At 42.8% G+C, this 13,536-nt stretch overlaps 1 protein-coding gene across 1 annotated transcript in view; it reads left to right on the forward strand.

Annotated features, from left to right (window-relative positions):
- The window catches only part of RHCG (Rh family C glycoprotein), a 50,801-nt gene extending 37,540 nt beyond the window's left edge, over positions 1-13,261 (forward strand). The window contains exons 6-11 of the mRNA XM_060755187.2: positions 1-13; positions 2,004-2,140; positions 4,214-4,338; positions 6,045-6,118; positions 9,312-9,412; positions 10,165-13,261. The exon at positions 1-13 is cut by the window's left edge and continues 125 nt beyond it. Coding sequence (XP_060611170.2) covers positions 1-13; positions 2,004-2,140; positions 4,214-4,338; positions 6,045-6,118; positions 9,312-9,392 — 430 coding nt within the window. The 3' untranslated portion in view covers positions 9,393-9,412; positions 10,165-13,261. The remainder of the gene's footprint in view (positions 14-2,003; positions 2,141-4,213; positions 4,339-6,044; positions 6,119-9,311; positions 9,413-10,164) is intronic.
- Positions 13,262-13,536: the final 275 nt, after the last annotated feature.

The raw sequence follows: 13,536 nt of genomic DNA on the forward strand, positions 1-13,536 counted from the left end.
TGTTTACTTCACGGTAAGTCAACATACAGTCCTCGTAAAGCCACTTTCTCATTGTGTTGTCGAAGTATTTCATTGCCGGAATCAATGAGTTGCTGTGAGTTTTTCAGGCTATATGGCCATGTTCAAGATGCATTCTCTCCTGACGTTTCACCCACATCTATTAGGCCTGGGTAACAACGGAAAAATTTGTTTCTAAAATCGATTCGTTTTTTGGGGGGGTTTGCGTTTCGTTATTTAAAATAATTACAAAATTTTCTTTTAAAAAAGTTCGATATTTACGAAATTTCGTAAATGTGAAAAAAATTACAAAACAATAACAAATCGATTTCCGAAACAATAACGAATCGATTCGTTAATGGCGGACGCGACCGCGAAATATGCTAAAAAACCTCCAAATGGGACAGGGGGAACTTCTGAAGCTTAATTAAACCAAAAACAACTATAAAAACCCTTAGAAAACCAAAAACAACTATAAAACTTGCCCCAGACATGCGGAAATAATAACGAAACGACCTCAAAACGATAACGAAACGAATACAATAACGAAATACAAAACATTTACGAAACGATTTAAAAATTCGTTTTTTTAAAAAATTGCTCCAGACTGGTTCGTTATCGTTTTGTAATTGAAAAATTAACGAATTTTTTAACGAATTACGAATTAACGAAACAAAACCGCCCAGCCCTAACATCTATGGCAAGCATTCTCAGGAAATGTCAGGAGAGAATGCTTCTGGAACATGGCCATACAGCCCGGAAGACTCACAGCAACCCACTCTTCCTGATTTTTGCAGACCCCAAAACTCTACCTGCTCCTGAAAACTCTACCTGCTCCTGCTCCTGTTGTTGTTGTTGTGTGTTTTCAATTCATTTCAGACGTAGATTGACCCTGAGTGAGGGCCAGGTAAATGACCTTGGAGGGCCGTATCCAGCCCTTACTCTGAGGACCTCTGGTTTAAACCATAGGAAGTCATGTTCCAAGAAGTATGCCACCACCCCTGCACACCCCTTTGCTTTCCCTAGCACAGTGGTTCCAACCTGGACACAGCATATTATGTGAGAACACAGAAATGCTGGACCACTCTCACAACCACCATGTCAGACTACACAGAGAAGCCATGGAAATACACAAGAAGCATGTGGACAATGTCAACAGAAAGGAGGAAACCATGAACATGAACAAAATCTGGCTACCGGTATTTAAAAAAACTCCAAAACCAGGGCAGTAAATCAAGAACAGCACTCACACAACAGGGGAATTCCAGACAGGAAACAATCAGGACCAACTAACACCTTCCAACAAAGGATTCCCTCAGACAGGAAGCAACCATTCAACGCTAATTAAGGTGGCCAATTGCAACATTCACATTGAAACTATGCTCCTGGTGGAATTCTGGTGGTGTGTGTGGGTGTCCTCAAGTCAACTGCTGGTTTGTGGTGATGCCATGAATTTAAAAGGATTTCCTTAGATAAGAAATACTTTGAAATACACTCTCACAACCACCATGTCAGACTACACAGAGAAGCCATTGAAATACACAAGGATGTGGACAATGTCAACAGAAAGGAGGAAACCATGAAAATGAACACAATCTGGCTACCAGTATTAAAAAAAACTTTAAAATTACAACAGCACAACAACAGAGAGGAAACAAACAAGGACATCTAATCACCTTTCAACAAAAGATTGCTCCAGGCACTGCCAGGCCATCAAATGCTAATCAAGGTGGTCAGTTGAAACATTCACACCTAGCTCCAGCAGACAAGAGTCCTTTGTCCCACCCTGGTCATTCCACAGATATATAAACCCTTTATCCTAGTTCCAACAGACCTCACTACCTCTGAGGATGCTTGCCATAGATGCAGGTGAAACGTCAGGAGAAAATGCCTCTAGAACATGGCCATATAGCCCGAAAAAACCTGCAACAACCCAGTGATTCCGGCCATGAAAGCCTTTGACAATACAAAGACATAAATGTTGTTGGTTTTTTTCTTCCTGCTAGCCTTTCTTAGAGTCCAAGTTGCGCATTCAAGATACCTGCGGCATCCACAACCTACATGGCATGCCAGGGCTCATTGGGAGCATTGTGGGGGCTGTCACTGCTGCTGCTGCCACCGAAGGAGTGTATGGAAAAGAAGGGTGAGCTGTTTTGGATTTTACCTAAATGGCCTGATTGTTTGGAGAAAGATGAGCGATGCAGATAGTAGTTTGCCTACCTGATTTCAAGTACAGGCAGTTCCCAAGTTACAAAAAGATAGGTTCTGTATTTTTATTCTTTAGTTGAATTTGTATGTTAGTCGGAACAGGTACATTTTAAAGCCATATATACGAGGGTTGGATGAAAAGTAATGCCTTCACCTTCGTAACTCTTTAACAGATGGCAGTACTGGTATGCGGCAGGTACTGGCTTGTTCAGTAGATTCTCCTCTACAGTTCTGTTTTGGCAGGAAGCCTTAGCATTGAATGGTTGTGTTGTTAAAGAGCGAAGTATGGAACCCTGCGCAGACAGTCAGTCAATGCGACTTAAGCAGTACTGCCATCTGTTGAGGAGTTATGAAGGTGGAGGCATTACTTTTCATTCAACCCTTGTATCTATGGCTTTTCATTCAACCCTCGTATCTATGTCTGTTTTTTTAAAAAAAAAACCTTCAATCAAGATTATTTATTTTAAAAAAGAAGGTAGAGGCATTACTTTTCATTCAACCCTTGTAGATCGATCCATCTCTAGATAAAGATATGGAAAGGTTAACACCCCTGTGCTGTTTGTTTTGCTGTCTGTGCCTCTGTTCAGAAGATTTCACTTCACTTTCTGTCTCTGTGATAATTGGATGTTGACTAATTTGGCTTGTTTTGGAAACAAGAATTGTTGAGAAAGCTTCAGTAGAGACACCATTTCCCCATGATAACTCTTCCAGGAGTCGATTTCCCTCCCTAGGGGTAGATTTATCTCACTTCCTGTTGTCTCACTTCTGTTCTTAACTAGGAGTAATTTGTAAGTTGGATGTTTATAACTCAGGGCCAGGCTTTAGCACAGCTGGTTAATCACCAGCAGCAATAAGATCACACCAATCGAAAAGATGGCAGTTTGAGGCCCAGGTAGGGGTGAGCACCTGACCTTCAGCCTAGCTCACTCTCCACCTAAGCAGTTCAAAAACAGCTGTGAGCTGTGAGTAGAGAAATTAGGCACCACTCAAGTGGGGAGGTATTTTACGGCACCATAAAAAGGAAGTATCAGAAAATGCCGGCGATCAAAGAATGGTGGAAGTCTGTGATCAAGGGCTCTTCGTCATAGAAGATGGAGTGACAGCACCTCCTTGTGGCCAGACTCCAGCACAATCTCCAAGTTGGGAGGGAAAATAACCTCTATTTGTTGTCTGTCCTGTCTGTCTAATGGCATTGAATGTTTGTCGAGAATATGTTCTGTGATCCACTCTGAGTCTCCTTCGGTGTTGGGGTTCAGCCTGTGTGTGAACCTGTACCTGACTCTCTGATTGCAATTCCTGATGTCAATGAAGATGTCAATGATTCTGAGGTCAATGTAGAAGATGACGGTTTGTGTAGTGAAAATCCTGCTGCTTTAGAAAGCGAAAGTCCAAATTCCCATGAGAATGATTCAGAGCCAAGCTGTGAACTTTCACTCCCTTTTAGCTCTCCAGATAATCTGACACTAGGTCCCTCTAACGAGGATAGACGGGGGCAGATTTGGCAAAGCAGAGGCGAAGCGCAGAGTTTACGGAGGTCAGCTAGATTAAGAGAAATGCAAACCTGGCCTTCAGGCACGTCACGAAATAGATTTCTATGCTTTAAAAACACTTGGCCTGGATGCCCATTCAGTCCAGGCATCGTTTCAGATTCATGTGCAGACTCTTGCAGTTCTCCTGCTTCCAGTGGCTTTGTTCCAAGGAGTTTTTCTAGTTCTTCAAGTACGGTTAGTGGATTGCTAACAGGTTCCAGGATCTAGCAGTGTTACTGTGGGTTTTTGATCTTGTTCATGGACATTTCTTGTTGCTGATTTTTACTGTGGCTTTTTACCTTGCATATTTTCCTCTGTTTTTGTACTCATCTTTCACCAATAAAAAGGATTGTTTTTTCCTGAAGTCAAGTGTGGTGGATTGTTGTCTTACGGTCCAGTTTCATGAAATAACTTGGATCATACTTTATCATCATGGAATGGAAGGCAACCTGACCTTCTCTCCTTCCCTTCTGTTACAGGCTCATCCTTGCTTTCGACTTCACAGACGAATTTGCACATAGGACTCCGAGTGTCCAAGGCGGGTTCCAGGCGGCTGGCATGGCCGTGTCCTTGGGCATGGGCTTGGCCGGAGGGGCCGTGGTTGGTGAGTGAAGACCCCTGGTTCAACGGCACATCACCTGCACAAGACACAAAGTTGGGAGAGGGAGGTCCACACAAAAAATGACAATTGTGTTATTTGCATTGTCAACAAAATACTACCACACACTTTGTAGAATTCCACGAGGCAGTTTAATGCATAAGAATTAGTTATGCAATATCTTTGTTCAGCATTTTACTATCTGTGAAATGCTAAACCCATGAATTCTGTCCCCAAGAAAGGGTTTGTGGAGTTGTGGTGTCTCATAGCCTTTGATGACACTCAAGTCCCCTTCCACATAGCCATATAACCAGAATATCACGCCACCAGTGGTGAAGCAGGTTAAACCACTGAGCTGCTGAACTTGCTGACTGAAAGGTTGGTGGTTTGAATCCAGGGAGTGGGGTGAGCTCCCATTGTTAGCACCAGCTTCTGCCAACCTAGCATGCAAATATGAGTAGATCAATAGGTAACAGCACTCCATGCAGTCATGCCAGCACATGAACTTGGAGGTGTCCATGGACAACGCTGACTCTTAAGCTTAGAAATGGAGATAAGCACCACCCCCCACAGTTGGGCATGACTAGACTTAATGTCAAGGGGAAATCTTTACCTTTACCTTTATTATTATTACTACTAATAATATTGTTATTATTATTATTATTTCTGGTATTTCCAGGACTCAGGATGGCTTACAATAGGCACCGAGATGATGCCGATACATGACAATCACAATAATACAACCAAAATTGAAAATAAGACATAATTAAAACAGTACATAAGCAATAATTAAAACAATAAAAATGGGTAAAAACAGTCTCATTAGCCGTTTCGTCATTCCAGTCAATGTCCATCTAAAGTGCTACTTACATCTGCTGACCGAAAGCCTGGTCCCAAAACCACAATTTTAATTTTTTTCCTAAAAGCCAGGAGGGAAGAAGCCGATCTTATTTCATTTGGGAATGTGTTCCATAATCTACAATATCTGCTTTGAACCAGATTATCTGAGTCCACACTGCCATATAATCCATTTCAATGTGGGTTTTATATAGCTTTGTGTGGAAGGGGCCTAAGAGGACAAGCAATGTTTAGTTTGGAGAAGCAACATGATAGCCATGTTCAAATACATGCTTATGATGCTTGGCTGCTGCCATCTTGTGGCATGTTGTGGGGCTGAGGCACTGTCCCATTCTTCCCTCCCCATCACATCTCCTAATTCAATCATCAAAACTTCTCTGCAAGTTAGCTTCATCATTAGAACAAGGCTTTTCCAGCAATTCCTGCCCTTACCATCTTTTCTGAATCCTACAAGGATTCTCTGAATGGATTCTGGTGGGTGAAGTTGACTATTTCTCACCCAACTGCTATGACGGACGAGTGAATAACCACCTTTCTGGCTATGGGGATGGGATGAACAGATAGCCTGAAAAGAGCAGGTTGTAGTATGTTCATATGATGCCTATCTAAGAAGGATATTTCCACCAACATGAAATATTTGGAAAGCTCTGCCTTACTGAGTGGCGGAAGAATGGAAACTTCCACTTTGTAAAAGAGCACAATTCTGTGTTCTGTAGGAACGTGGGATGCTGTTGTGTTTTTGTTTTGGAATAGCTATTAGTAATGAACCTTTATTATAAAAGGGTAACAGTGAAAGTATCATAGAAACATCATAAATAAACAGAATTTGCATTTTGTTTTTTTTTTCCTTCAAGGTGGCATTTTGAAACTACCCTTCTTTGGAGACCCCACGGATGAAAACTGCTTTGAGGATAATGTTTACTGGGAGGTATGTCCTTTAGGCCATTAGGAAAGGATGCTCGTGCAATGCTGTTTTTCCAAATTATGACATATCTTCCATGACTCCTCAACAATAGTGTGGATTAAGACTTGAGAGTGGAAAAAGGCCAAGGACAAGTTTACTGGATAGTAGGTCAGCTGAAACTGCATTGAAACAAAGTCCCTCTTAGTCTAGTGTTCTTGGAAATTAAAATGATTCTCATCCCATCCTAATCTCATGCTTGGTCTGTGATTCTCTTCCTGAATGGGAGGATGTTTGGACCTGGTGCCACTTGGCAGTAGAACAAGTGAAGCATAAGGACATGAAAACTAAACCAGATTTACCTTGTCTCAGGGAATCACAAAGAATTTGGTTGCATGAAGTAAAAGATGGAATGTTCCACATCCACTACCAATCTTTAATATTGGCAACAGGATGCCATCTTCCATCACACAGGTGTACAATGGTCATGGTATTGTTTAGGCTCTTGCAGTCCAGGTAAATCTTGACCCGTTTTGTGTCCCAGCTTTATGTGTGGGCCCCGATCTATTTTTTGGGAGCCTCCCAAAATCGGGAAGGCACATAGCTGTTTTCACTCTGGGCTGATGAAAGATCTGTTTTCTATCAGTCCATTGTGGGGAGGGGTCTTCCTAGGCTGCCCTTCCTATCATTTTAGGTATTTAAGTTGTTTCTACTCTAGAGGAGAGGTGCTCAACTGCAGGCAGGTGTGTGCTTTAAGAAGCCTTCTCTGACCTGTTTTTTTAGAGGAGAGGTGCTCAACTGCAAGCAGGCACATGCTTTAAGGAGGCTTCTCTTACCTGTTTCTCTACTCTAGAGGAGAGGCACTCAACTTCAGGCAGGTGCATGCTTTAAGGAGGCTTCTTTTACCAGTTTTTCTATTCTAGAGGAGAGGCATTCAACTTCAGGCAGGCACATACTTTAAGAAGGCTTCTCTTACCAGTTTCTCTACTCTAGAGGAGAGGCACTCAACTTCAGGCAGGTGCATGCTTTAAGGAGGCTTCTTTTACCAGTTTCTCTATTCTAGAGGAGAGGCACTCAACTTCAGGCAGGCAATACTTTAAGAAGGCTTCTCTTACCAGTTTCTCTACTTTAAAGGAGTGGCACTCAACTTCAGGCAGGCGCATGCTTTAAGGAGGCTTCTTTTACCAGTTTCTCTATTCTAGAGGAGAGGCACTCAACTTCAGGCAGGCACATACTTTAAGAAGGCTTCTCTTACCAGTTTCTCTACTCTAGAGGAGAGGCACTCAACTTCAGGCAGGCGCATGCTTTAAGGAGGCTTCTTTTACCAGTTTCTCTATTCTAGAGGAGAGGCACTCAACTTCAGGCAGGCACATACTTTAAGAAGGCTTCTCTTACCAGTTTCTCTACTCTAGAGGAGAGGCACTCAACTTCAGGCAGGCGCATGCTTTAAGGAGGCTTCTTTTACCAGTTTCTCTATTCTAGAGGAGAGGCACTCAACTTCAGGCAGGCACATACTTTAAGAAGGCTTCTCTTACCAGTTTCTCTACTCTAGAGGAGAGGCACTCAACTTCAGGCAGGCGCATGCTTTAAGGAGGCTTCTTTTACCAGTTTCTCTATTCTAGAGGAGAGGCACTCAACTTCAGGCAGGCACATACTTTAAGAAGGCTTCTCTTACCAGTTTCTCTACTCTAGAGGAGAGGCACTCAACTTCAGGGAGGCGCATGCTTTAAGGAGGCTTCTCTTACCTGTTTCTCTCATCTAGAGGAGAAACACTCAACTGCAAGCAGGTGCATACTTTAAGGAAACTTCTCTTACCTTTGTCTCTACTCTAGAGAAGAGATGCTCAACTGCAGGCAGGCAGGCATCAGTTTTAAGGTGGCTTCTCTTACCTGTTTCCCTACTCTAGAGGAGGGGTGCTTGGCTGAAGGTAGGCGTGTGTTTTAAGGAGGCTTCTCTTACCTGTTTCTCTCCTCTAGAGGAGAAATGCTCAACTGCAAGCATGCACATGCATTAAGGAGGCTTCTTTTACCTGTTTCTCTACTGTAGAGGAGAGGCACTCAACTGCAGGCAGGTGCATACTTTAAGGAGACTTCTGTTACCTGTTTCTCTACTCTAGAGGAGAGTAGCTCAATGGCAGACAGGCAGACAGGCATCTGCTTTAAGAAGGCTTCTCTTATCTGTTTCTCTTCTCTAGCAGAGAGGCACTCAGCTGCAGGTAGGTGTGTGTTTTAAGGAGGCTTCTCTTACCTGTTTCTCTATTCTGGAGGAGAGGCGCTCCACTGCAGGCAAGTGCATGCACTTGCTAGGCCTGCATGCCACATATGCACTCTTTCCAAGGCAAGGAGGCAAGTTCTGTTTCTTACTCTAGAGGAGGCATTTGGCTGCAGGCAAGTGCATACACTTGCTAGGCCAGCATGTCACATATGCACTCTTTCCAAGGCAAGGAGGCAAGTTCTGTTTCTTACTCTAGAGGAGGCGTTTGGCTGCAGGCAGGCACACACACTTTCTGGGCCTGCATGCTACAAATGCACTCTTTCCAAGGCAAGGAGATTGCTCACAAAAAGCAGGCGAGAAGCCAGGATTGGCTTCCACTTGCTTTCGTGTCGAGCTGATTTTTGTACTGGGAGGGAGCTCCTGAAGGTAACGAAAATAACAAAAGAATGGGTGTAATGAAGGAAAACGGATCTGCACACAACTCTAGTGTTGTCTTTTTGTTTTTCAAAAGAATAACTATGATTGAATATTAAAGAATAAAAATAACATAATATCTCTACTTACTTTAACCTTAAGGAGGGGAATATTTTTTTTAAAAAAACCTTTCACCCAAAATATCTCAATTTCTGCTTTTCCTTTCCATAGACTGTAACTTGCTCAGGCAAAATCTACTTTTACAAATGGTAGGGGTAAAGAACGATGTACGGAGCAGGTTTCCTAGTGAAAAGAGGTACCGAAATATGAATTTCTCATTTAAAAACAAGGAAGAGCAAACAGTAGTTGTGCAGAAATTGGCAGGAGCCAAGGATGGCATACTCAGAAATGTGTAGCTAACTTTTCCTCCACCAGATGGTGCTGTTGTCTGTCACATGAAGCCTTCATTGCAAACAGTTTTTAGTTGCCACAGAGAGTATCCTGTCAACTGAAGTAACAGACATAATTACACCCAATTGCTCCTCTTGTCATCCCTTCTTCCCATAATTGACATTTTGCTATGTTTGTGAAGGTACCTGGAGATGAGGAAAGCAGCCTGTACTGTATGCACGATTCCAATGCCAAACCTGTGACCGATCACCAAGCCGCCTGAAAAATACCCAAAAGATAAAGGTGGGTCTGCATATATTCCCTGAACAGTTCTGGAACATTTCATTTATTTTCTGGGATTTTGCCCTGCATCAATAGGAGCATAGTGTCTAGATCTAGGGAACTCATGCTACCCATCCTCTATTCCGCCTTGGTCAGACCACACCTGGAATCACACTGTGTCCAATTCTGGGCACCACAATTGAAGGGAGATGTCGACAAACTGGAATGTGTCCAGAAGAGGACAACTAAAATGATCAAAGGTCTGGAGAACAAGCCCTATGAGGAGGAGCTTAAAGAGCTGGGCATGTTTAGCCTGCAGAAGAGAAGACTGAGAGGAGACATGATGGCCATGTATAAATATGTGAGGACAACTAAAACATTATATCCATGTATAAATATGTGAGGGGAAGCCACAGGGAGGAGGGAGCAAGCTTGTTTTCTGCTTCCTTGGAGACTAGGACGCAAGGGAACAATGGCTTCAAACTACAAGAGAGGAGATTCCATCTGAACATGAGGAAGAACTTCCTGACTGTGAGAGCAGTTCAGCAGTGGAACTCTCTGCCCCGGAGTGTGGTGGAGGCTCCTTCTTTGGAGGCTTTTGAACAGAGGCTGGATGGCCATCTGTCAGGGGTGCTTTGAATGCAATATTCCTGCTTCTTGGCAGAATGGGGTTGGACTGGACGGCCCAGGAGGTCTCTTCCAACTCTTTGATTCTATGATTCTGTTGTGGTCTTGTCTCAGCTACTGACAACTCTCTTTTTCTTTTCTTCCAGAGCACTGCAGAAAACCAGAGATAGAATCACTGCCCCCACATTTGGGATAACTTTGGGTGGAGTTTGGTCTCCCTTTCCATGTTCAAGTTCCTACAAAAGGAGTTGGGTGGCTTTCTGGGAAACACACCAGATCACCTCATTCACTGTTCTCCTGAATGAAAATATGTTATTATTCATGAGATACAATGTGTTTTAAAGAGCTCTCATATCAGTTTTCGAATTTGGGAGACAGAAAATGCGTGAACTAGACATAATCCAAAGGAAAAAAAATTCTCACCTGTTAAGTGCATGAGAATAAACTGGCAAGTGTTAACACTGTCCAGTAGGCTTGGTTAATAAAAAAAAGGGGGGGGGGTGCTGGTGGTTCAATTCTAAAGTCAATTCCGATTTTCACAGAAAAAAATGTTCAAAACTTTTCGAAACTTCTGAGACTTCCAAATCCGTTCGTTAATGATTTGAAAGTATTATTTTCTGTTTCACTGGGTGGTCTTTACTTTGAAAGTAGTTTTTTTACTCCAGAAGTGAGGAAAAGCAAGTGGAGGAAATTCCTTCTTTCTCTGGTTTAAAACTGGCTTCTCTGGCTTGAGTCGAGGCTAGGAAATTCCTTTGGTTTAAAACTGGCTTCTCTGGCTTTAAAACTGGCTTCTCTAGCTTGAGTCGAGCCTAGGAAATTCCTTCCTTCTCTGGTTTAAAACAGACTTCTCTGGCTTGTGCCAAGGCCAAGGACCAGGAGCAGGGAAAAGGAAGCAGAGGAAATTCATTCCTTTTCTGATTTAAAACTGGCTTCTCTGGCTTGAACTGAGGCCAGGAAATTCCTTCCTTCTCTGGTTTAAAACAGGCTTCTCTGGCTTGAGCTGAAGCCAGGAAATCCCTTCCTTTTCTGGTTTAAAACTGGCTTCTCTGGCTTGAGCCAAAGTCAGGAACCAGAAGCTGGGAAAAGCATGCAGAGGAAATTCCTTCCTTTTCTGATTTAAGACTGGCTTCTCTGGCTTTCAAACTGGCTTCTCTGACTTGAGCCGAGGCCAGGAAATTCCTTCCTTCTCTGGTTTAAAACTGGCTTCTCTGGCTTGAGCTGAAGTCAGGAAATTCCTTCCTTCTCTGGTTTAAAACTGGCTTCTCTGGCTTTAAAACTGGCTTCTCTGGCTTGAGCCAAAGCCAAGGACCAGAAGCGTGGAAAAGCATGCGGAGGAAATTCCTTCCTTTTCTGATTTAAAACAGGCTTCTCTGGCTTGAGCTGAGGCCAGGAAATCCCTTCCTTTTCTGGTTTAAAACTGGCTTCTCTGGCTTGAGCCAAAGTCAGGAATCAGAAGCAGGGAAAAGCATGCAGAAGAAATTCCTTCCTTTTCTTATTTAAAATTGGCTTCTCTGGCTTTAAAACTGGCTTCTCTGGCTTGAGCTGAGGCCAGAAAATTCCTTCCTTCTCTGATTTAAAACTGGCTTCTCTGGCTTGAGCTGAGGCCAGGAAATTCCTTCCTTCTCTGGTTTAAAACTGGCTTCTCTGGCTTTAAATCTGGCTTCTCTGGCTTAAGCTGAGGCCAGAAAATTCCTTCCTTCTCTGATTTAAAACTGGCTTCTCTGGCTTTAAATCTGGCTTCTCTGGCTTGAGCTGAGGCCAGGAAATTCCTTCCTTCTCTGGTTTAAAACTGGCTTCTCTGGCTTTAAATCTGGCTTCTCTGGCTTGAGCTGAGGCCAGAAAATTCCTTCCTTCTCTGATTTAAAACTGGCTTCTCTGGCTTGAGCCGATGCCTGGAAATTCCTTCCTTCTCTGGTTTAAAACTGGCTTCTCTGGCTTTAAAACTGGCTTCTCTGGCTTGAGCCGAGGCCAGGAAATTCCTTCCTTCTCTGGTTTAAAACTGGCTTCTCTGGCTTTAAAACTGGCTTCTCTAGCTTGAGTTGAGGCAAGGAAATTCCTTCCTTCTCTGGCTTTAAAACTGGCTTCTCTGGCTTGAGCTAAAACCAGGGACCAGAAGCAGGGAAAAGCATGCAGAAGAAATTCCATCCTTTTCTTATTTAAAATTGGCTTCTCTGGCTTTAAAACTGGCTTCTCTGGCTTGAGCCGAGGCTAAGGACCAGAAGCGAGGGAAAGCTTAATCATTTCCGACTCACTTCCATGAGTCATAACAAAAATGGCAGATAAAGCTTCAGAAGAGCAAACGGACTTCTGGTTTTTTAAAAAACTTCAAAATCACTTCGAAAAGGTAATTTTTCTGACTTTATTCCGAATTACGAAGATTCCAACGGTACATAACCATGCCTACTGTCCAGAAATACCAAATGCACCCAAATGCTATTATTAGCCCAATGGGAGGTTACAAATATATGTGTTCAATCTCTCCCCCTAAAATCAATGGATCTGAAAAACACTTAAGGTGGCCTAGCTCATGTCCCCAGCTTGGTTATTTAAAAATATTTTCTGCAAAGGCGCTATTTTGTTCTTTTGGTGTGTCCATTTCTTCTTTCCGCACAGTCCCCGCCTTTATAATGTCTCTCTCCTCTGCTACTTTAAAGCACTTCAAGGCTGTTTGACTCCCACCTCTCCTGTAAGAGGATCTGAATGAGCTCCAAATGGCGCTAAAAGCAAACACAGCCACGAGCATTCAGTACTAATATTGTATTTAGTAGAAATGTTTTATGCCTTTGTTTTGGAGTTTATCAGTTGCAGTGGTTCCCAGATATTGCCATACAGCTAACCTCATCCCTAACTCCAGCAGCTGATGCTGATGGGAAGTAGGGTTCAAAACTTGCACCTTTGTAATTCAGAAACTGGGTTTCTTTGTGCCTCTCCTGCATCACTAGCTATTAGCAAAGTTATATAATACAAAAAATAATGTAGGATTCTGGCGATTCTTCATTCCCTGTTGTATGACATGCATGGTTTGCTGATACGCTCTGGGTGTAAATCAGTAATTTTGCTTATTTGGATGCAGTAGATGCCGGATAAAAACAGAAGCTTAGCAGAAGCAGGCTGGTTTGTTATGAACCCCCGGATCCCTCTTCCAGAGATTAGTGCCCCCATCCTGGGGCCCCCATTTAGACCAATCCTTCCTGAATCTGTAAATGTTGTAAATAAACAGGTTTTCACAAAAAATGGAACAAAGTCTTCTGTGTTTTATCTCCGAAGGAAGCGGAGCTCATAACTACTCCTTACCTAATGGGTAATTGGGGGAAGGAACAATATCTAGATAGAGATTGGGTTTCTTGTTCATTATTTTTCCTGAGCCATCATTCATATATATATATATGAATGGCAGGGGACATCTAGTATGTGTGTGTGTGTATATATATTAGGGCTGGGCGGTTTCGTTTCGTTAATTCGTAATTCGTTAATAATTCATTAATTTTTCCAATTACAAAACGATAACGAACCATTCT

Source organism: Anolis sagrei, chromosome 9 (genome assembly GCF_037176765.1).
Source record: "Anolis sagrei isolate rAnoSag1 chromosome 9, rAnoSag1.mat, whole genome shotgun sequence".
NCBI lineage: Eukaryota > Metazoa > Chordata > Lepidosauria > Squamata > Dactyloidae > Anolis > Anolis sagrei.